At 38.7% G+C, this 25,165-nt stretch overlaps 1 protein-coding gene across 2 annotated transcripts; it reads right to left on the bottom strand.

Annotated features, from left to right (window-relative positions):
- Positions 1 to 5: 5 nt before the first annotated feature.
- Positions 6 to 25,165, bottom strand: selenof (selenoprotein F). 2 transcript variants are annotated; one of them, XM_034183489.1, is made up of 6 exons: positions 25,024 to 25,165; positions 20,140 to 20,307; positions 11,895 to 11,958; positions 11,357 to 11,406; positions 6,527 to 6,681; positions 6 to 21 (listed from the first exon to the last, which is right to left on the bottom strand). In XM_034183489.1, the coding sequence occupies exons 1-5, from the start codon at positions 25,069 to 25,071 to the stop codon at positions 6,550 to 6,552; spliced, it is 462 nt and encodes a 153-aa protein (XP_034039380.1). In that variant the 5' UTR covers positions 25,072 to 25,165; the 3' UTR covers positions 6 to 21; positions 6,527 to 6,549. The 2 variants fall into 2 exon arrangements, with proteins under 2 accessions (XP_034039380.1, XP_034039379.1); XM_034183488.1 differs by lacking the exon at positions 6 to 21 and having other exon boundaries at positions 6,072 to 6,681.

Genomic DNA, 25,165 nt, shown 5'->3' with positions numbered 1-25,165 from the left:
TTAAAACAAACAACAACAAAAACAAATTACTTTCTTAACGTTAGCTCCTTTCAAACCTGATTTTCCAGACTCCACAGGTGCCTACTTTATATTTTCCCTCAAGTATTAACAATCTTTATAATTTATCCTTTTAATGAAACATTGTTTGTTATGTAGCTTAAGGCTAATTCAAAGGGTTTAACAAAAACACTGGTATACAAATATTTAAACGTTGTCTCCTTCAGAAATAAAATGTGCTATTTATTTGGATTTTGGCATGTTGAATTCAAATATGGCAATAACATTACATTTTGCGTCTACATAATTATATTGTGTTAACAGTAGAGTATTCATGAAAAATCATAAACAGAGTTCTTTTTTATGTTTCTCTGACTGTTTGTATAATATTTTACCTGTTCTCTTTTTGTAACACTTTTAAAATCAGCAAAAGGGTTATATATTAATCCTTAGTAGCACAGTAGTAGCATTTCTTAAAACTACAGCCAATCAACAACTTCAAACAACAGTTTCATTCTCGGTGGCCCAAGATTAGTAAACTTTGGCTATCTTTATTTCATAAGCATTTTGGCTGTAGACCAGTGAAATATAACACTACCTATTTCATATTTACAGCCTTTTTTAGACACAATTCCTCTATTTTCAGGGGCCATAAGTGGTTTGAGTAATTAAATATAAGGATTTTCCTTCTTTTACACAAATCATCACTTTTACAAACACTTTTCTTGGGACAGATGGTGGAAAGTACAATACAAACCAAGTAGGCAGTATTCAAAAACCAACTGTTCAACAAGGAGACTAGTGAGGGAAGCAATCAACACACCAATGACATATCTGAAAGAGTTATAGGCTTCAGTGGCCGTGACTGAAGAAATGGTGCAAAGTGCAGCCTGTCTGTTGTGTAATCACTCACAATTTCATGGTGTCACGGCCCAAAAACAGATGTAACAGACTTGAATTTCCCATGTGCCTTCTTCAAACTGGGGCTGAAGTTCATGTTTTCTTTTTTTAAAGTAATATCCTCTCTGCCACTCCACCATAAAAATGTAACTGGTGATACATCAGACAAATTTTACATTATCCACAATTTCTCCAGTAACCGCCACATAAGCTTAAAGCTCCTTCAGGGTTGTCTGGGTGATCTTGTGGCTTCCCTCACTCTTTTTTGTTAAACCCCTTGATTTACACACTACACTCCAAGCACATCTCATTTGGTTCATTTTAAATCCATTGTGGTGTTGTCGAGGCACAATTATGTTGTGTCAATGTCCAAATACTGATTAAGAGATTTATTTAAACTACCGCAAAAACTTCACATCCATTAGTTAGCATTTGATTGTACAGTATACTGTATTGGTTAATTCCTGAGCATTAATTTCTCAGTATTTTAGCCCATTTCTTCTAACAGAGCTGATTTTAATGAGTTATGATTGTGAGTTTATGTGGACATTATTATTTTCTACTTTGGTGGGACTTAGGTCAGGGCTTTGGAGTGGTGACTCACTGCCACTCTATCTGAAAGAGGCACGTTTGTGATCGTTGTCCAGTTAGGAAACCTGTGAGGGACCTTCAGTTCTGTGTTTGGTGCTCTGACCCCACGCTTCAGGCTGAGCTTAGTGTTTTTAGCTTGATCATGATGGGCAAACCATGTGACCAGACCAGAGAAGATTCCTCTAGAAGGCCCAGCCTTTGTCCTGGTGACTATTTGTTGACCTCTTCTGTATAAGAGGTCAACAAATAGTCCACCTGGTCGTTACTGTGAGTTTCTCTGTGAATTTTCAGACCTTTTGTCTGACTTAGTGCTTAGCTCAGATTAGATAATTATAGTGGGCGATTTTAACATCCACACAGATGCTGAGAATGACAGCCTCAACACTGCATTTAATCTATTATTAGACTCTATTGGCTTTGCTCAAAATGTAAATGAGTCCACCCACCACTTTAATCATATCTTAGATCTTGTTCTGACTTATGGTATAGAAATAGAAGACTTAACAGTATTCCCTGAAAACTCCCTTCTGTCTGATCATTTCTTAATAACATTTACATTTACTCTGATGGACTACCCAGCAGTGGGGAATAAGTTTCATTACACTAGAAGTCTTTCAGAAAGCGCTGTAACTAGGTTTAAGGATATGATTCCTTCTTTATGTTCTCTAATGCCATATACCAACACAGTGCAGAGTAGCTACCTAAACTCTGTAAATGAGATAGAGTATCTCGTCAATAGTTTTACATCCTCATTGAAGACAACTTTGGATGCTGTAGCTCCTCTGAGAAAGAGAGCTTTAAATCAGAAGTGCCTGACTCCGTGGTATAACTCACAAACTCGTAGCTTAAAGCAGATAACCCGTAAGTTGGAGAGGAAATGGCGTCTCACTAATTTAGAAGATCTTCACTTAGCCTGGAAAAAGAGTCTGTTGCTCTATAAAAAAAGCCCTCCGTAAAGCTAGGACATCTTTCTACTCATCACTAATTGAAGAAAATAAGAACAACCCCAGGTTTCTTTTCAGCACTGTAGCCAGGCTGACAAAGAGTCAGAACTCTATTGAGCTGAGTATTCCATTAACTTTAACTAGTAATGACTTCATGACTTTCTTTGCTAACAAAATTTTAACTATTAGAGAAAAAATTACTCATAACCATCCCAAAGACGTATCGTTATCTTTGGCTGCTTTCAGTGATGCCAGTATTTGGTTAGACTCTTTCTCTCCGATTGTTCTGTCTGAGTTATTTTCATTAGTTACTTCATCCAAACCATCAACATGTCTATTAGACCCCATTCCTACCAGGCTGCTCAAGGAAGCCCTACCATTATTTAATGCTTCGATCTTAAATATGATCAATCTATCTTTGTTAGTTGGCTATGTACCACAGGCTTTTAAGGTGGCAGTAATTAAACCATTACTTAAAAAGCCATCACTTGACCCAGCTATCTTAGCTAATTATAGGCCAATCTCCAACCTTCCTTTTCTCTCAAAATTTTTTGAAAGGGTAGGTGTAAAACAGCTAACTGATCATCTGCAGAGGAATGGTCTATTTGAAGAGTTTCAGTCAGGTTTTAGAATTCATCATAGTACAGAAACAGCATTAGTGAAGGTTACAAATGATCTTCTTATGGCTTCGGACAGTGGACTCATCTCTGTGCTTGTTCTGTTAGACCTCAGTGCTGCTTTTGATACTGTTGACCATAAAATTGTATTACAGAGATTAGAGCATGCCATAGGTATTAAAGGCACTGCGCTGCGGTGGTTTGAATCATATTTGTCTAATAGATTACAATTTGTTCATGTAAATGGGGAATCTTCTTCACAGACTAAAGTTAATTATGGAGTTCCACAAGGTTCTGTGCTAGGACCAATTTTATTCACTTTATACATGCTTCCCTTAGGCAGTATTATTAGACGGTATTGCTTAAATTTTCATTGTTACGCAGATGATACCCAGCTTTATCTATCCATGAAGCCAGAGGACACACACCAATTAGCTAAACTGCAGGATTGTCTTACAGACATAAAGACATGGATGACCTCTAATTTCCTGCTTTTAAACTCAGATAAAACTGAAATTATTGTACTTGGCCCCACAAATCTTAGAAACATGGTGTCTAACCAGATCCTTACTCTGGATGGCATTACCCTGACCTCTAGTAATACTGTGAGAAATCTTGGAGTCATTTTTAATCAGGATATGTCATTCAAAGCGCATATTAAACAAATATGTAGGACTGCTTTTTTTAATTTACGCAATATCTCTAAAATTAGAAAGGTCTTGTCTCAGAGTGATGCTGAAAAACTAATTCATGCATTTATTTCCTCTAGGCTGGACTATTGTAATTCATTATTATCAGGTTGTCTTAAAAGTTCCCTAAAAAGCCTTCAGTTAATTCAAAATGCTGCAGCTAGAGTACTAACGGGGACTAGAAGGATAGAGCATATCTCACCCATATTGGCCTCTCTTCATTGGCTTCCTGTTAATTCTAGAATAGAATTTAAAATTCTTCTTCTTACTTATAAGGTTTTAAATAATCAGGTCCCATCTTATCTTAGGGACCTCGTAGTACCATATCACCTCAATAGAGCGCTTCGCTCTCAGACTGCAGGCTTACTTGTAGTTCCTAGGGTTTGTAAGAGTAGAATGGGAGGCAGAGCCTTCAGCTTTCAGGCTCCTCTCCTGTGGAACCAGCTCCCAATTCAGATCAGGGAGACAGACACCCTCTCTACTTTTAAGATTAGGCTTAAAACTTTCCTTTTTGCTAAAGCTTATAGTTAGGGCTGGATCAGGCGACCCTGAACCATCCCTTAGTTATGCTGCTATAGACGTAGACTGCTGGGGGGTTCCCATGATGCACTGTTTCTTTCTCTTTTTGCTCTGTATGCACCACTCTGCATTTAATCATTAGTGATCGATCTCTGCTTCCCTCCACAGCATGTCTTTTTCCTGGTTCTCTCCCTCAGCCCCAACCAGTCCCAGCAGAAGACTGCCCCTCCCTGAGCCTGGTTCTGCTGGAGGTTTCTTCCTGTTAAAAGGGAGTTTTTCCTTCCCACTGTAGCCAAGTGCTTGCTCACAGGGGGTCGTTTTGACCGTTGGGGTTTCACATAATTATTGTATGGCCTTGCCTTACAATATAAAGCGCCTTGGGGCAACTGTTTGTTGTGATTTGGCGCTATATAAAAAAAAAAATTGATTGAATTGATTGATAAGTGGTTTCCTTCTTGGCAGATCATCCAGATCAAGGTGATAGAGGGTGCTATTTGATGGATGTCACATTTCTTTCAGACGATTGGTCAGTTCCTTTGTTTTGACCATGTGGCCCTGTTGGACTTTTTAAAAAGTGTTAATTTGTGCCTCAGTGCTGAATGATGGTGTCTGGAAGTCTTAGTCGTTAGGTTTTTGGATGTTGTTAGGCCATTCTTCTTCTTCTTGTTGGAAAGCAGATATTCTTTCCAGTCATCTTCATGTGTCATGTAGACCATTTCTAGGTTTCCTGTAGGATTTTTATGTTTTGCTGCATATTACCATCTGTCCAACAAAGCTACAGTGGAGAAGCATCCCCACAGTGCTTCACGAGCACAATGCTACACGCACACACTCAATGACCTACAGTATGTGACCAATACGCCAAATCTGCCCTTTAGGGTCATTTTGGCCCCAGACATGCATTTAATTAATACACTGTACGATGAATAATTTAAACTGTATTTCAGAATTGTTTACCAACAAGGAAATTATTTGTCTTTAAGCGCATAAACTGTGAGGACAAGAATTTAAGAGCTTGTGCTGAACACTGTCTATTCCGAAAGACAACCCACACAAACTTGGAAGAAGTGACAGTGTATTAAACTGACTTTTACCGCACACAGATACACTTCTGAAGGCGGAGTGCAAGAAATCACTTGTCTTGATCCTAGACAATCTGCAAAGCCAGACACATTCCTCACTCAGCTTCTGTGCGGCACGAAGAGTATCCAGATTCCACAGAGTTCACATGGAAATGTGATCTTACAAAAGCTCAGTACTGATCTTTATTAAGATTTAGATCATACTGACATTTATTTTCATTTTGGAATAACAGAACACACATGAAATTCAAAGTGAGAATAAAAACAAAAGCTGAAGAAGTAAATACGTATTCTAGAAAAGCTCAGAAATTGTTTCCAGTTGAATCAATTTTTCACAGGCTACTTTGAGAGTTCTCCAAAAATCAAATATAACATTGTACAGAATTCGGTTTTGTCTATTATTTTCCACTGATTGACAGAAATTTAAAAACAGGTTTCTTTGATGGATCTAATCCTTGTGGTGGTGGTGGTGGGATCCCAATCATTAACAAATACTGCAGATAAAATTAATTCATCTGAATATGGTGAACAGGAAAATGTTATTTCCATCAGCATCATGTTCAGAAACGCTGAGCCCATCAAAAGCATTTAACACCTCTAGGTGGCAGCAAACTCTTTGCTTTCTATTCAGCCTGCAGTCAAATTACAGTATGAAGTGTTTTGCAATTTATATAAATAAACAGAAGTGTGTGCTTTTACTTCACTGTGTTAAGAATCACAAACAACACTCCATTAATGGAAAAACAAATGTTTATTGTTGCATATTTAAACCATCAAAAGCAGCCTCCAAAGCAAATCCAGTTTCTCTTCAAAGCAGGAAAAGCAAAAACCCAAATGTGCATCAGACCCGACATCCCAGAACTGGTTTACTGTGGGGTCGTCATTAATGTGCGCTTCAGCTCATCTGCATTTAATGTGAAACTAGAAAGCATTCCTCCTTATGCAAATCACAGACGACAAGCTTTAAACAAAAACACCATGTCAGACAGGTGGGGAAGGACACTTCCACACATAGAAAACTAATCAGCAAATCATCGCCCTCTGAAAACCAACATTCACAGCTTCAGGCATGTTGATTTCCTGGGCTTACTTTCTATGATGGCACAGAGCGGTTATTCAACAAATGCTATGACACCCGTCTGGCTACAAACAAACCAACACCCTGACACCCCCCCACCCCTTTCCCCAAAAAGGATTGGCTGTTTCTCCTCTATATCCGTTCCAACCTCTCACTCAGGAATTCCTCCACGCTGTCAGTGTTCCACTTCAGGATGCTGAGTTCTTCAGCGATGTTCCCGTTATCGTCCAAAAGCTTTAGCACAGGATCAGAGCCTCTGACGTACTGAAGAGAAAATGAACAACATTCATTAAAGTTAATCTCCACTATGATGGAAAAAAATCTTTATTTTTCATAGCACTATCCATGATGAGCTTTAACAAGTTTCATTTACAGCTGTTGTCAGGGGCATCGGACTGGGGGGTAAAGGGTGCTATGTACCCAGGGCCCAGAGCATGGGGGGGCCCACAAAAAACTGGCATTCAATACATTTTTGTGTTGCATGTCATTAATGTTCATACAACTCATTTTGTAAAAGAATAGAATTAGAATGAAGGTATAAATGTTGTGAAACATAATTCTGCTCTAACAATAATATTGAAAGATCTCTAAGGGCCCTTCCCACCCCTGCGCAGTTGTACAATGGTTTAGTCCAGGTGCACAGGCAGCACTCTGGTGCGCGCGTGAGCGCGCGCACACACACACACACACACACACACACACACACACACACACACACACACACACACACACACACACACACACACACACACACACACGGGATCTCACAGAAAGAGGAGGTGTTTAGTAGAGTTGAAACAAGTAATCGATTTAATCGATTATTAAAATAGTTGTCAACTAATTTAGTCATCGATTAGTTGTTAAATAACTTTGTTTTACCGCATATGTTTTGTTTCTTCCATATAAATCAACCGTTTCTACAGCGCAGCTTTGCTTTGAACATTGAACCAATCAAAGCAATGATTCGCAGATCGAAGCTGCTGCTTTGTTGATTCATTCCATTTTTTTATTTCACTTTAGCTTAATTTTCCCCACTAAAACCCAAAGAGCATATGTGTATGAGTAATATTTACCTTTTTATGTTAATCTGAGCTGTTATGGTCTTCTGAAACAGTTGATCGATGTATTTTATAACTTAAAAACGGGACAGATGCTAACACATTAGCATGTCTATGGCGTTTTCAATGTTAAAGTTAGCATTAAGCTGTTGCAGCTGTCAGCACATTTGTGTGCTAAGAGTCAAATGTATTACAAATTGTAATATTTTTTTAATTTATTTTTTATTTATATATTAGTAATAATAGCAACAACAATAATAGTAATAATAACCAGTAATGCTACAATACAATTTTAGAGAAAGAAAGAAAAGAACCCGATTAAACACAACAGAAAAGATAAACCGACAATGAACATAAATAAATAAATGTAGAAATAAATAACTGTTTCCTGTGAACACCTAGTGACTCTTAAACCTCTACTTCACCCCTGTTTTATTTAAGTTTAATGACAATTTGTTTAGGTCAAACCACATCTAAGCTGTGTTTTTACACAAGAAAAAATAAAATGCAGTAAACTGCACGTGTCTTTTTTCATGAAAATATGTTTTTAAAGATTGCATATTACAGTTTAGTCAGGCCTTTAAAATAGTTTAGTGGACTCTTGCTGTAATATGTTGTCAGTGGTTGAGATAGTTGCTGTAGGCATCTAAAAATGCTCATAATCGGGTGAAACCTGAGGGAAATCTCTTTGTGGTCGGTGATGTATATATGTGCAAAATAAAACAAAACACTCCTCCAGGTATGTTTTTAATGAGAATATAACATAACTATGTTACAAGCTCAAACGATGTTGCGTGATAAAGGCCTTTTAATAATAACTCAAAGAAATAACGGCAAAACTCACATGCAAGTAAGATTAATCTAAAAAATAATTGACTGATGAATTGATTGCTAAAATCGTTAGTTGCACCCATAGTGTTTAGGCTGAAATAAAATATGTCTTTCCTAAAAAAAAAAAAAAAAAAATCAAAGTCCGGATTTCTAAAAAGAAGAGGAAAAAAGGGACAGGGAAAGAAAACTAAATGAGGGAAAGCAGCTGCTAACCAAATTATTTGAAAAGAGAGGTGAGCTTGAAAGCTAATGGTGCAATTTGGTCCCCCAGACCCCCCAACTCAATATTGCTCCCCCAACTTTAAAACGGGTTCTGACTCCCAGGTGTGATTGAAGGTATACATGATTTAGACCTGGTTTGACTACACACTTTTGGTGTTTGCATTAATAAAAAAAGAACATAGTGTGTGTGTGTGTGTCTTAAATATGGCCAGTACCTAGGGCCCAGAATTTGGTGCTACGCCCCTGGCTGTTGTACTGTTTGGCACATGCACGATAAGCACTCTGATAGGCACGAGGGTGGAACATCTTGGGGTGTAAAGCATTAAAGTAAGCTGTCAGATGAGTTCTCTGTGTAGGCTACACCAACATGACTGAATGTAGGGGTGACCCATATAGCACGATGACAACAATAAACTAATACGTCATGGAGAACACAGATAAAAATGTTTGATGGATTACTGGTTCATGCATATGAGACTACAAGTTCTTCTGTGAAAGCTATGTGCACAAGATCTAGTTTCAACGCAGTGATGGAAAAAAGTGCCTTATGAAATCTAAAGTTAATGAACTCTATGACACAAGGAAAGGTGTACAGTGTTGCCATCAACACTTATTTATAAAAGGCTTTACAGCACCAGATGGTGTTCAAAGTGCTTAACAGTAAAAACACAGATTCACAAAAATAAAACACATATACAATAAAATTTAAAACGGCACATTAAAACAGAACATGTCACCTCCCCACTAGGTGTTAAAAGCCAGCTTAAATAAATAACTCTCTAACTTAGCTTTAAAAACTGCTAGAACAGGAACAGCGTAAGTCGAGAGGTAGCTTGTTCCACAGTCTGGGGCGGGCTAACGCAAAAGCACGATCACCCCAGAATTTATATTTCGACCTCAGAACATCTAAGTAAAGCTGGTCAGACACCCGTAATGTCCTACTGTAAGTGTGCAAAGTTAAAAGTTCAGACAGGTAAGGAGGTGCAAAGCCATAAATAGCTTTAAAAACAAACATTAAAATCTTAAAATCAATTCTAAAATGAACTAGAAGTCAGTGGAGTGAGTACAGGACAAATGTAATATGCTCACATCTAGAAGTGTTTGCTAAAAGATGAGCAGCAGCATTCTGCAACAATTGGAGACGTGCAAGAGAAGACTGATTAATGCCAGAATAAAGTGCATTACAATAATCAAGTCTGGAGCTGATGAAAGCATGAATGGCTGTCTCAAAATCACGTCTACTGAGGAAGTGCTTTATTTTAACCAGAAGACGAAGCTGGAAAAAACTTGCTTTGACAACAGAGTTTATCTGTTGATCAAACCTCAAGCAGCTGTCAAATATCACTCCCAAATTCTTGACAGGTGGTTCTACATAATTAGCCAGAGCACCCAAAGTTTGGCGTTACCGCATTCGGTATGCCAGACCCCTCAAACACAATGATCTCAGTTTTACTATCTTTCAGGTAAAGGAGGTTTTGGGACAGGCACTGCTTTACATCACAAGTACAATTAAATAATGATGACAATGCATCACTCATTAGTCCTCATAGGAAGATAGATTTGCAGATCATCCACATAGCAATGAAAGGACAGGGTGTGCTGAGCTATAATTGACCCCAATGGTAAAATGTACAAAGAAATTAGAATATGCCCAAGAAAGGAACCCTGTGGCACTCCACAACAAAGAGGAGAAGTTGAAGGAGAGGTCACCAATCATAACAGAAAAACTCCTTTTGGTGAAAGTGATCAACTGATTCCATCTGCTCACTGTGAAGTTTATCAGTGAAATCACCTGGTGGAGTGCTGAAAGGTACATCCAAGTTTTGGAGCAACACATGCTGCCATCCAAGGATTGTCTTTTTCAGGAACGTCCCTGTGTATTTCAGCAAGACAATGCCAAGCTACATTCTGCACGTGTTACAACAGCGTGGCTTCATAGTAAAAGAGTGCGGGTACTAGACTGGCCTGCCTGCAGTCCAGACCTGTCGCCCATTGAAAATGTGTGACGCATTATGAAGTGCAAAATATGACAACTGAGACCCCGGACTGTTGAACAACTGAAGTCGTACATAAAGAAAGAATGGGAAAGAATTCCACATACAAAGCTTCAGCAATTAGTGTCCTCAGTTCCCAAATGGTTATTGAGTGTTGTTAGAAGGAAAGGTGATGCAACACAGTGGTAAACATACCACTGTCCCAGCTTTTTTGAAACGTGTTGCAGGCATCCATTCCAAAATGAACAAATATTTGCACAAAAACAAAGTTTATCAGTTTGAACATTAAGTATCTTGTATTTGTGGTGTATTCAACTGAATATAGGTTGAAGAGGTTTTGCAAATCACTGCATTCTGTTTTTATTTACATTTTACACAACGTCCCAACTTCATTGGAATTGGGGTTGTACATGTGATTTCTTAGTTTATTTTTAAATTTGTAATAAATTTTCTAAAATTCTCAAACATTTTTCACATCGTCATTATGAGGAATTGTATGTAGAATTTTGAAAGAAAAACTGGATTTCATCATTTCTGAATAATGCTGTAACATAAAATGTGGAGAAAGTGAAGGGTTGTGAATACTTTCTGAATGCACTGTAGGGTGAAACCAGGGTGGGGGGGGGTCTGTTCAATTTCAATAGACTCAATACCTTTCATGAGGCTCTTAGCTGTACATGCAACATGGAATCTTAACGAGGCATTAGTTGTGTGAGATTTACAGACATCTGAGCATGTGCATTCATTTTATAACTAAGGTCTATTAAGGAGAGGTCTATTAAACATGTCTCATCATTAGAAGTTGGCAGACATTTGGACATCAGTGATTCAAACCTTGATCTGAAGACCTCGAAATGTCTTCGGCTTTTCACTCCTGACAAAAGCTGTGGAGATAAAGACAAATGTCACCAAATAAACATCACTACTGAGTAATTAGTGATGACTGCAGCGGCCACCTGAGGACACAGTGTCACCAGGAGACAGCTGACAACACAGGACGGCCGCAGTAATGAAACAGCCGTGAGGCACAAACGAGGCTGCAACCTACTGCCATAAACGTAACCCGACTCTCAGAGACGCAATGGTTACCCTCAAAGATGGGAGGTCTACCCCTGAAACCTGCAGGGTGCCAAATTACAAAGGCTTGTTTCCAAATTGGACCTCAGGCTGTCTCAGACCATCTACTGCAAAAAGTAATCTCAGCCCCTCCTGACGTCAAAGGTCAAATTTTAAACATATTCCTCTGACTGGTGTGGATTCACAGGAAGCAGGTGTTTGTTTGCTACAAAGCTGGGATCTCAAATAAACATATCACTGCGGACCAAAAAACAAATAAAACAAAAAACACCAACATGTTCTCAAGATGACTCACCTTGAACTTGAGGGAACCTCCCCAATTTTCATCCACAGACCTCAAGGATGGCTCCAGCGTAGAGCTGCGCACACACACACACACACACACACACACACACACACACACACACACACACACACACACACACACACACACACACACACACACACACACACACACACACACACACACACACACAGTCTCCACTTGTTAAATGAGCACCACCTTCCCGACCACTTGAATGTGCACAGTTTAAACAACCAGTAAATACCTCTCTGTCCATCATCTCAGACCATCATTTTCCTGACAGTTCATCTGTAATTATCATCAATGTTCATTTTGGTAGATCTGCAGCACTCTGATCAGCCCCAACATGTATTTCCATGATGTACAGATGTGAATGTTGTTCTGTTGTCTGAGATCATGTGTTTACAATTAAAGAAAGTATTCAATTCAAAGAGAGCTAAAACTAGGGCAGCACTAGGATTGGAATGTCAACAACTGTGCGTACAGAAGGCAGAGCAAAAGTTGTGCAAATATTCTGATTCCGCTGCCAAATTAATGAAAGCGTGAGTACTGTAATCTGGGCATGGAGGCTGTTCACTTCTTTATTTGTGATGGTTTTCAACAGGCTAATGAATACAACCCCTGGCAAAAATTATGGAATCACCGGCCTTGGAGGATGTTCATTCAGTTGTTTAATTTTGTAGAAAAAAAGCAGATCACAGACATGACAGAAAACTGAAGTCATTTCAAATGGCAACTTTCTGGCTTTAAGAAACACTATAAGAAATCAGGAAAAAAATTGTGGCAGTCAGTAACGGTTACTTTTTTAGACCAAACAGAGGGAAAAAAATATGGAATCACTCAATTCTGAGGAAAAAATTATGGAATCATGAAAAACAAACGATCGCTCCAACACATCACTAGTATTTTGTTGCACCACCTCTGGCTTTTATAACAGCTTGCAGTCTCTGAGGCATGGACTTAATGAGTGACAAACAGTATTCTTCATCAATCTGGCTCCAACTTTCTCTGATTGCTGCTGCCTGATCAGCTTTGCAGGTTGGAGCCTTGTCATGGACCATTTTCTTCAACTTCCACCAAAGATTTTCAATTGGATTAAGATCTGGACTATTTGCAGGCCATGACATTGACCCTATGTGTCTTTTTGCAAGGAATGTTTTCACAGTTTTTGCTCTATGGCAAGATGCATTATCATCTTGAAAAATTATTTCATCATCCCCAAACATCCTTTCAATTGATGGGATAAGAAAAGTGTCCAAAATATCAACGTAAACTTGTGCATTTATTGATGATGCAATGACAGCCATCTCCCCAGTGCCTTTACCTGACATGCAGCCCCATATCATCAATGACTGTGGAAATTTACATGTTCTCTTCAGGCAGTCATCTTTATAAATAACATTGGAATGGCACCAAACAAAAGTTCAAAGCATTATCACCTTGCCCAATGCAGATTCGAGATTCATCACTGAATATGACTTTCATCCAGTCATCCACAGTCCACGATTGCTTTTCCTTAGCCCATTGTAACCTTGTTTTTTTCTGTTTAGGTGTTAATGATGGCTTTCGTATAGCTTTTCTGTATGTAAATTCCATTTCCTTTAGGCGGTTTCTTACAGTTCGGTCACAGATGTTGACTCCAGTTTCCTCCCATTCGTTCCTCATTTGTTTTGCTGTGCATTTTCGATTTTTGAGACATATTACTTTAAATTTTCTGTCTTGACGCTTTGATGTCTTCCTTGGTCTACCAGTATGTTTGCCTTTAACAACCTTCCCATGTTGTTTGTATTTGGTCCAGAGTTTAGATACAGCTGACTGTGAACAACATCTTTTGCAACATTGTGTGATGATTTACCCTCTTAAGAGTTTGATAATCCTCTCCTTTGTTTCAATTGACATCTCTCATGTTGGAGCCATGATTCATGTCAGCCCACTTGGTACAACAGCTCTCCAAGGTGTGATCACTCCTTTTTAGATGCAGACTAACGAGCAGATCTGATTTGATGCAGGTGTTAGTTTTGGGGATGAAAATTTGCAGGGTGGTTCCATAATTTATTCCTCAGAATTGAGTGAGTCCATATTTTTTTCCCTCTGCTTAGTCTAAAAAAGTAACCGTTACTGACTGCCACAATTTTTTTTCTTGATTTCTTATAGTGTTTCTTAAAGCCAGAAAGTTGCCATTTGAAATTATTTTAGTTTTGTGTCATGTCTGTGATCTGTTTTTCTACAAAATTAAATAACTGAATGAACATCCTCCGAGGCCGGTGATTCCATAATTTTTGCCAGGGGTTGTAACAATTACATTGTGCTCTTATATAGTTTTATAGGCTTATCTGAGCAAGAAAATGGTACCTGTATGAATGACTATACCAACGAGAGCTTCATTATTAGCAGTATTAATCACATGGTGGATTCACTGAACCACAGAGAAAATAACTGAATGACAATCCCTCTGAAACAACTCTTCCATCGAACACCCAGCCACAACTTTGTTGCGTTGAAATTATAAATAATCTTGCAACCATAAAATGATTACAAGATGCAAGACATCTGACATGTTTTCAGTTATTTCTTCTGCATCAACATGTCTCTAATTCAGATTTACTTTAATCACATCAATCACAAACAAATGTTTAAATATGACAAAATAAATATTTTCAGTACTCGTCTGTATCCAACTGCAGTGCCGCCCCCAAAATGGTGGGCACACGATAGAAGGCCCCCCCATAGGAGTAATACTGTGTTCACATGTCAGCATTAGAAAAACACTCGTAATGGTCATTATATCAGAATTCTTTTTATCTGTCGTGGTAGACTGTACATGACATGAGACATGACCATTTTCAATGGCAAGTTTACAGACAGTAATTTACTTCATTGAGAGTAATATTAAGATAATCCTAGCATTATATAAAGCAATAATGAATGCTGATAAGCACACAACCCAAGAACTGAAAATAAAATGGGAAAACACAGAAACTGATCATATGGATTGACCAGACGTGCAAAGTTCATCATACATCTACTAGCTCTCAGACATGGAGGGCGTTTGCCTGGAAAAATCTTAGTCGATTCTTTATTACGCCTAAGTAAAAAAAAAGTAAGTAGTTACAGATGTGCCAGAAATGCTGGAGAAAATGTGGGATGATGGCTGATGACCAGTCTCATATGTTTTGGAAATGTCCAAAACTCTTAGAATTTGGAATGTCATTTGGAAACATTTGGAATGTCCTGTGCCAAGTTTTTGGATTTATACAATTCCACTGAAACCCGAACTTCTTTAATTGAATAATTTTTGGGATGTCACTTCTCATAAATGTGATGAGTATTTGGCAAAGATAATGCTAATAGCAACTTAAAAAAAAAAAAAGTATAACAAGGAAGTGGGGGGAGACAGATGCCCCATCAAATGGATAGTTACAATAGAGGCCATCTTCTTAATGGAAAAACTAACAGACTGAGACTACAGGAAAATGGAAAAAAAAAAAAAAAAAAAAAAAGACAGTGTTGAAGCAAAAATAATTAATAATTATATGCTACCCAGACGTGTTCATGTTGAAGTTGTTTTGTATAACTGTGTTACAAAGTTTAATAAAACACAAGTGACAGAAAGTCTAAGACTGACAGCATGTGTCTCATGACCTTCTACGCCACCAATCATGCGGCAATTTCCACAAAAAATGGGTACGTTTTTTCCTCTGTCATCCTCTTAACCATTTTACAGAAAATACACAGGTGTGGAGCCACACATACGAGTCGAAAGGACCCTGCCCATCCCTGTTAGAGTAAAGGTCCACTTCTGAAGACACTTTAAACAACTTTTTACATACAACAATGACAATAGACATATTTTAACAACTACAACATCAGTCACTATTACTGAGTGTCCTAGTTTTACTACTACAATTCTGCACAAACTGGAACTGATGAGACACAAAAAATAAGTTTTTAATTTCTAAAAAATAAATCATTACAAATATTTATAAGCCGCATAGTACTGAAGGTCAATGTGTAATTAATAGCAAGTTAACTATGGACAATCATGCAATTAAGCGTGAGTAAGTATTTTTCCGATTGACAGCCCTAATACAAACCTTTAATGACACACCATGCAGGCACAATTATGTATTCTGTATCCACTAAACTGGTGGCTTGAAGAGACCTGAAATGGAAGCTTGCTGTGTTTTCATTAAGTGTACAGTTCAAAGCTGCTCACAGATAAGATAGTCTGTTCCACAGAGACACTGTGACACCGGAGGCTGCACAAAGGTGCTGTGCAGAGGAGCATGTTCAAATGTGAATAATTACCCCAACCCCACTGGCCACAATCAACTCTTACTGTCCAACTTGGCTGCATAATAATCTCCTCAGAGAGTTTACTCAGTTGTGAGGCTGAAAGAACTCTTAAAGCAAATAATTACTGCTGGCTGAGCGAGCATTCGAAGTCACGATGCTGCTGCTGCTTCTGGTGTCCTCAGAACAGCTTCAGACGTGCAACTGGTCTCCTTAGTGACATTCTCCCACCGACTGTGAAGTAAAATAATCTTTCTCTTAAGTGTCTGTCTGAAACACAGTTATCATTAAGACGTGTAATGAGGCGTGCACTTCTTCATTATTCGAGGTGATGTTGCTAGGATACCACACGCGCTCTGGGGGGCTTTGCCTAAACAAAGAAAGATGACAATGTTTTTCCATCATCACTTGAGTCGGTGTCTCTGTCACAGCACAGTAGGGAGATCTTTTGATTCTTCTTTAATCACCACTGCAATGCTGGCGCAGTGAAAGGTTGTATGGCACGTTGAGCTACACCAGCACAGCTCCAACTCTAAACGTCGTAACATGGCTGTGGGTTGTTTGAGTGGAAGATTCGAGGCAACGCAACAGTGGCTCTGCGAAATTATGCAACAGATGAGTGCCAAAAAGACGACGATGAATGATAATATACATTTTAAAGCATGTACATTTTAAAGCAAAATGCATGGCGGGGGGGGGGGGGGGGGTCCAAATCCACAGGTTTTCTGGTGAGGAAAAGTTTCTGTGCACAAAGGATGAACGTGTGTGAGCGGGACAAGCAATCATTTACCACAGCTTCCTGTGGAGAAGCACAATGCGACTCACCCAAACATCTGACCCCCACCCTCCACCCTGTTGCACCTGCACGATCCCGTAAGGCAGTCCTGTCAACCAGCGTAAAAATAGAATATAAACCGCAGTGATGAAAGTTATGTTTTTTATCTCCCCTGTTACTGCATATACTCATTTGTAATTTTTGTTTTCTATGTGAATACCTGTGTGTACAACCAGAGTGTACATACATTGTGCAAATATGCTTGTGTTTGGTGAACCTAAATTTTGCTAAACAGCAGGAAAACTATGTGCTCTGCTTCAGGGCAGGTTGTTGGTGGTTTATGGTGCAATCGCTTTCTGCTTAATTGCAATAGCACATACTAGCACAGTGTATGACCACATCTCATTTTAAGACCACACGCTGCTGGGTGCATGTGCACTTGCTATTCAAAGAAAGTGGAAACAAAAATGACAATTGCACTATTTGGAAACAGCAAGGACACTTGCACTGTGCTGTGCCTTGCTGGGAACTGGGTAGAAGCCAGGACCCTAAATCAAGGCTGCTTCTCTTTCTAGTTCAGATATTTCACACATAATCCTGATAACATCTGTGGGACTTTAACAAGGTCATCAGGATCTTCCATGAAAAAGAGGCAGAAAGAAGAAAGGACAGAGCCACCTAGGTGCCTGGTCTTGAGAACCAGGGATGGTAGGTTTAAAAGCTTTTTTTTAATCCCATGGGAACTCTCCCAACTCACCCAAGCGGCTCAAGAATATGGACAGCATATATATAAGTGACATTTACACAAACAGGGCAGTAAACAACATATACAAGTAATATAATGACTACATAATATTATAGGAGTTAGAACCTGAAACCTAAGTGTTCCTACAGAAAAGATTGAAATATACATCTACTTAGTCTGCAGACTTGTTGTAAAACAAAGTTATGGCTAGTAGGCTAAGATATAAATCTGGTTATGTTATTATAGAAACAAAAGCTATGATATAATATGTATTAGGTTCCTATCTAAAGTTCACCCTGCTAGCCAAGTTATGGACAGTTACTATAGAAAGACAAATTCCATACTCTACATGCTTTCTAATGGACACCCCAAACTTAGATACTATCTATTGATATCTATTAAAGAACCGTTTAAACTGAAGAACCACTAAAAATCTATATCATTGTAAAAGAGTATAAATCCCGAAAGTTGGCTAACTATAGCCAGAGGAGCTACCATAATTTAGCCTATAACTAGCCTAGCACACCTTGCTAAGCAAGAAAGCTAAATAAAGCCGATAACTAGAGTATAAAGCACAATAGTGTCACTACACCCTACAATACTACACCAAACAATTGTAACAACCAATACGTACATATAACAACAAACGTAAACAAGTGTCTATTAATGTTAACTTAAAGAGAACCAGCTATGCGGTTAGCAGTGGTGGGCACAGCTAACCAAAAAGTTAGCTTCGATAACAGCTAATCGGTTACCTGAAAAGTTATCTTTTATAAAGCTAAACCGATAAACCACCAAAATATTTATCAGAAGCTACAGCTAACCGATAACTTTCAGTATTGCTTCCAATACACTTGCAACTACTAATAAGCTGATTTTGAGTTTTAACACCACGATTGCTTCTGGTAGCATCAAAGGCGACCACAGACCCAAACAATGAGTCAGCACTTCTGTCTTTGTGCACCCTGCCCACTGCTGGAAGCTCCTGCTTAATACATATTTTGCAGCAGTGAAGCGGCTCAGAGGAGCTAATCTCAACTCTACACACACAAAACAATCATTATTCCTTAACCGAATACAGCCATGTCGCAGTGAGGCAGAGGTCTCGGAAAACAAAGCAGCTTTGAGTTATGGTTTTGATTTAAAATCATCAAATTATTCTGGATAGAATAACTCAATGTCAATTCTGTCATTTGTACAAAGTTAAAATATAACACATATCTTTTAATTTTAAATAATGGACTAATTTTGAAGTTTTGTAACAATATCAGACAGATGTCAAAGGGATTATGAGTAAATGAGCCTCCACTAACACTGATTGGTTGACTCATTCATTCTATGTAAAAACCAACAAGTTAATGTGTGCAAAAAGCCAAAAATTCAAGTTGTTATTGACAACCGTCTGATATAACCGGGGTCAAAACAAATAGAATACTGCCATCTACTGGCATCCAGACACTCATAGTGCCATGAACACTACTGGCCAGTAGATGGTAGTAGAGACTGTGAAAACTTGCCAAAACAAAATTCCAGATAATTCATGTCTGTGATGTTTAAGATGCATGGAAAACTTTATAAAACTTCAGATGTGATGTTAATTTAAATAACTTGTCCAAAATTAGTTTGGTTAAAATTTTAACCATAAGTTAAAACTGTATGCCTCTGGATGACTTGGGTGATATTGCCAGCATATCAGTATGGGGTCAAAGAAATTAGCTTTTTCTTTACTGTGGCCAGTTCTCCTTTGCCTGCAGAGGATAGAGGAGTTTCTTCTGGAACCAGCTCTCCTCTGTTTGCAGAGGATAGAACTACACATCTACTACAAAACATTTAACAGGTAGGTACTCAACTGATTTTAGACTTCATAAATGTTTGTAACTGTTAAGCCTTTCTTCACCATGCCTGCAAACATATGTTAGCGGTCTAAACTTATTGGAAGATAATTGGTCCGATGATTTTCAAAGTTATCTGAAAAGCTAATCCGACAATGAAAACATTAGCTTCAATAATTAGCGGTTAGCGGAACTGTGCCCACCACTGGTGGTTAGCAATGACAGATGGTGCTGTAACCAGCTCGTTAAGCTAACATTAGCAGCTAAGTTTAGCTAACTGCACCCATTAATTGTACCATGCTAATTGTACCATGACCCACTAAGGAAACTGACAGCAAATGACTACAGACGTCATGTAGATGAGCTCAAACACACAAAGGACAAACTGTTTGTTGTAAATTTTGTGTCAACATTTCTCTAAGTCTAGATGCAGTAACTGTAGGTGAGTTGCATTCTGTTGTTCAGCCACAGCTACGTTTGTGGTTACAATCTGTTCTAGGATGTCCTATTAGTATGTGTTTTTCATGTGTTCCACACTACAGATGAACATGGATGTACAGTTATGTTTGATTTTCCCGCTGGTGGTCCTACCTTGCGAGCTTCCATTTGAGCCTCCTGTTGGCAGCAGTGCCGGCAGTCCGGCTGCAGCTGGTTGAGGCTGAACTCTCCAAGCAGATCACAGGAGCTGCACAGCAGGTTGCTGGAAAAGCCCAGTTCCCTGCAGACCTCTGATGACAACTCAGTTCCATATGCTGACAGCTGGAGAAAGAAAGGGTGAGATTTGGGGGGGGGGGTTTAAATACACAACAAAAATACACTTGAATTTTACACGTTATACGTTGCTCCACACTTTTCCTAATGACTATGAACTAAAGTGTTAGACATTCAGCACTTGTCTACATCTCTCTCTAACCTCACCCATCAAGTTGAGCTCCACCACCGAAGAAAACCCACGCAAGTTTTGTCTTTACGTTGAAATATAGTTATAAGTGTCTTTTCAATTTAAAAAAGTTAAGATTTGCATGTACACACTGTCTTTAAAGCAGAATATTGTCGTTAAAAAAATGCAGGAAGACTGAGCGTCAGAGGCGTCAGTGTGTGTATTTTATCAAACCTGGAAGGATAGTCTGATTGCATATCAGTCTGCCATGTCAGCTACAATGGCATCATTCTATTCTCATCTAATTGAGAGTGATAGGCATGATTCAAAGCTGCTGTTTGATACAGTATCAAAGCTCAACCAGACCAATCAGGTGGCCAGCTGCTCTCAACTGACAGCGCACAACTTTTTCATTTTTTTTTTTAAATGACAGGGTTGAGGACATCAGACTGCAAATACCCCAGTCGCTAAACTAAGACATACCATGTGATGCTGCTCCTCCTATTACTAGTGGATGAGGACTGACATATTTCCAGCTCCCTTCATTACCGGGATGGTCAAAGATTGTTACATCAGCATGCTCAACAACCTGTTCTTTTGTCGATCATTGTATTCTCATGGATAGATTACAACAAGGGTTCTGCATCTTGGGCAAGGTGCTGATGTGGTTGAAATCTTCCTTGTCAAACAGATCTCAATGTGTTCTATTTAATAATGTTCTGTCTGAGCCTTACGCAGTCAGTCATGGGGTTTCTCAAGGCAAGGGTCCACGGCTTTTCTCTCTTATCTCGCACCACTTAGGTCAATTATTACATTCTTTTGGTTTTGGTTTTCACTGTTATGCTGATGATTTGCAACTATATATGCCTGTAAGTCGTGAAAACAGGTCTAACTTGTCCAAACTTGAGCTTTGTCTTTTGGCTGTCAGGAGCTGGTTTTCTAACAATTTTTTGCTCCTTGACTCTACAAAGACTGAAATGACGATCACTGCACCTCAGAATTGACATCATTTATTACCTCCGCCAAGGAGGTTATGTTTTCGGTCACGTTTGTTTGTTTGTTTGTCTGTCTGTCAGCAGGATAACTCAAAAGGTTTGAACGGATTTTGATGAAATTTTGTGGAGTGGTTGGAAATGATAAGAGGAACGAGTGATTATCCGGATCACGATGCTAACGCGTTAGCATGTCTATGGCATTTTCAATGTTAAAAGTTAGCATTAAGCAGTTGCAGCTGTCATCACGTTCAGGTGATTTGTTTTCAAATTGTAATATTTCTTAAATTTAGTTTTGTTTATAGAAATTTTGTGGAGTGGTTGGAAATTACAAGAGGAACAAGTGATTAAATTTTAGTGGTGATCCGGATCACAATCCGGATCCCGATGCTAATGCGTTAGCATGTCTATGGCATTTTCAATGTTAAAAGTTAGCATTAAGCAGTTGCAGCTGTCATCATGTTCGGGTGCATTTGTTTTCAAATTGTAATATTTCTTAAATTTATTACCTCCGCCAAGGAGGTTATGTTTTTAGTCGCATTTGTCGCGTTTGTCTGTCTGTTTGTCAGCAGGATAACTCAAAAAGTTTTGAACGGATTTTGATGAAATTTTGTGGAGTGGTTGGAAATGAAAAGAGGAACAAGTGATTAAATTTTAGTGGTGATCCAGATCACCATCCGGATCCAGGAATTTTTTTTAAGGATTCTTCACCATTGCGGGATAGGGGAAATTTTGACATTCTAGTTTCTAACTCCACAAAAACAAGGCAGAAAGGCTTGGAAAAAAATTAGGGTGTAACATAGTCAAATGTTCTATCAAACAACAAAGTTTGGTGATGATCGGATCCGGATTCTGGATCTGGTGATCCAGAATATGCAAAAATATAGGGAAAATAGAAAATGTGTCAGTGTGAGGTGACAAATGAAGCTAGAGATGCACAACTAACACCAAATTGTAGCTGAATCTGTACTGATTCAGTAAGGTGTCAGATTTGATGTAGCTTCAAATGTTATGGAGCTAGATCCAGAAGAAAACCGCCATTACCGAAAAATCGTTTTTATACAATAACTTTTGAACTAATAAAGAATAAAAGTGATTCCAAGTTCTAGTGGTATGTTTTCATGGTCAAGGATGTCAAATATAAAGGAAAGAAAAGTGTATGTATCATAGTTTTGGTTGTAACACTGAATTGTTGAATAGATCACTGTGCCAAGGAGGGAATCTCTTTAGGGTCAGTGACCCTATTGCCTTGTTTAGAGAAGTGTTTCACAAATGTTAAAAAATTCATATATTTGCAGTTTAGCTGAATAATAAATTGAATTTTGTCTCTTGTTTGTTTTTGTCTATAAGCACATCAGTGCTCAGATGACAGTAGCTTCTGGGAAAGGTGCAAGTTGCAATAAACTGTGATGCCAAGCACTAAGAATACATGCTATCCAGTCACAGCAGATGAAACTTTTTTTTACTACCGAGCAAACATCATTGTTAGACTTTTTTAGGTTCAATGATTCCACGGCGTGTAGATGTTATGGCGTCAGTGATCCCATGGCCTTGGCGGAGGTTTGCACTCTCTGAATGCTTCTAGTTTGAAAATGTTACTCTTTCTCTGGATGATTGTGTGGCTCATTGCAGTCAAAAAAAAAAAAAAAATCTTGGGGTTACATTTGACCAGACTCTTGTGTTTGACAAACACATCAAGGAGGTGTCAAAAGCATCCTTTCATTTTAGGATCTCTAAGGTTAGATCAATCCTGTCTGACAGGAATGCAGAAGTCCTCATTAACGCTTTTGTGACATCTTGTCTGGACTATTGCAATGTGATTCTGTCAGGACTCCAGAAGAAAAGCTTTTGTGCCTTGCAGATGGTTCAAAATGCTGCTGTTCATATTCTGACAAGAGTGGGGAAATATGAGCATATTACCATGGTACTGGCCTCTCTCCATTGGCTTCCTTGTCAGTTTCATGCTGATTTTAAAGGTGCTTTCGCTAACTTATAAAATTGTAAATGGACTTGCACCTTCTTATCTAAAGGCTCTTGTGAACACTTATAAACCTTCCCATAACCCCCGTTCTCAGGGAACTGGCATTTTGGTTGTTCTGAAGGTCAAGAAAAAGACTGTTGGTGAACGAGCTTTTGCCTTCCAGGCTGTGGAATGATCTGTGGAATGATCTTCCTGTGGACATTAGACTGGCAGGCTCTGTGGATGTTTTTAAATCAAAGCAAAAGACCCACTTGTTTATGCTGCTGGGAGCATATCCCAGCAGTCACAGGCCTGAGGCAGTGTATACCCAACAGGACACCAGTATTAGAGTTGGGCGATACCGGGAATTTTGGTATTGATCCGATATTAAGTAAATACAAGCCCAGTATCGCCGATATCGATACCATTTCATATTTAAGCTTCATAGATCCAAAGGATCCAAAAGACCTAGGATAGAATTTTGCCAAACATTGTACATGACAACAGAATATTTTATTATCACAATCAACATTTTGTCAAAAAAATATCACTCAACAGAACTTCAAACAAAATCGCCTGAGGTAGAGGGCTGACAAACCACAATACAAGGGTGCGCTGCTCCGTGTTGTCTGACACAGCGCAGTACTGCTCTTACAGAGAGTAGACTTTGATGAATCTGCGTGCGCAGCAGTCAGTGCGTGCGGGAGAGAAAAAAAAAAGCTTGAGTAACGATCTTTTTACATGAGGATCGTTCAATATCAATACCAACGTTGGTATCAATATTAGGATCGATCCGCCCACCTCTAACCAGTATGTAGCAGAGCTGGCACTTATGTTTAACAGAATCACTTGTTAATAAGGATGTCTCAATCCAATCTCACAGATTGGTATCGCTACCCGATCAAGGTATTTTTTGGGCCAATCAAATCTGCTTTATTAAACACGTTTCCCTCTGATCCATCTATGATCTGTTTCAGAAGTGACACGTCATGAGGAGCATCACTTTATTACCAACAGGAAATGTTGCTACCAGCACTGATATGAAGGTGAGGTTCATAGAAACGAGATTTTTTTTTTTCCTTCAGTTAGTTATGGGTCAACAAATACACACAGAATGCTAGTCATCAAATATCTCTCAGCATATTTATAATTGCAATTTAATACGTTATACATGTTGTCAGCGCCAAATAAGTCAGGAGAACAAATATCTTTTGTTGTGTAAACATCACTTTTTTAATGAAACCATCAACCCCTGAAGAAAATTATTAATATGGAGCAATTGAATCTTCAAATTTTTTTTACAGTATTTCTATCAAACAACTTCAATATTTTTCCATACAGAAAAACGCTGCTCGGTCAAAGGCTTTGCCTTCATTACATTATTCCATGTAACAAGTACTAACTAAACAGAAACGGTCGAATAGCTTCACCACATATTAACATTCCATTTATTTCACTTTTCCGGCTCGCTGGTTAAACTAAAGCCACGTCGTCATTTTACTCATTCCGAAGCGAACAAAAAAAAAAACAAAACAGGAAACGACTCACAAGACACCGTCTGCTCACCGCAGCTGCTATTAATGATCAAATAACCCCAGAAGCACGTCAATAACAACTGTAGCATGTGAACTTAATAAACTTACCATATGTAAAAGCAACATAAGCCACAAAAGGTAAACCTCTACCGACATTTTGGAGCACCACTGATCTGTATGAACTCGATTGCTAGGACCCCGAGACCGCCCCTGGCGCCTGACTAAAAATCCCCACTTCTTCACCCTGCTC

Source organism: Thalassophryne amazonica, chromosome 12 (assembly GCF_902500255.1).
Source record: "Thalassophryne amazonica chromosome 12, fThaAma1.1, whole genome shotgun sequence".
NCBI lineage: Eukaryota > Metazoa > Chordata > Actinopteri > Batrachoidiformes > Batrachoididae > Thalassophryne > Thalassophryne amazonica.
The sequence above is the reverse complement of the archived record's forward strand: the minus strand, read 5'-3'. Positions and strand labels throughout refer to the sequence as shown.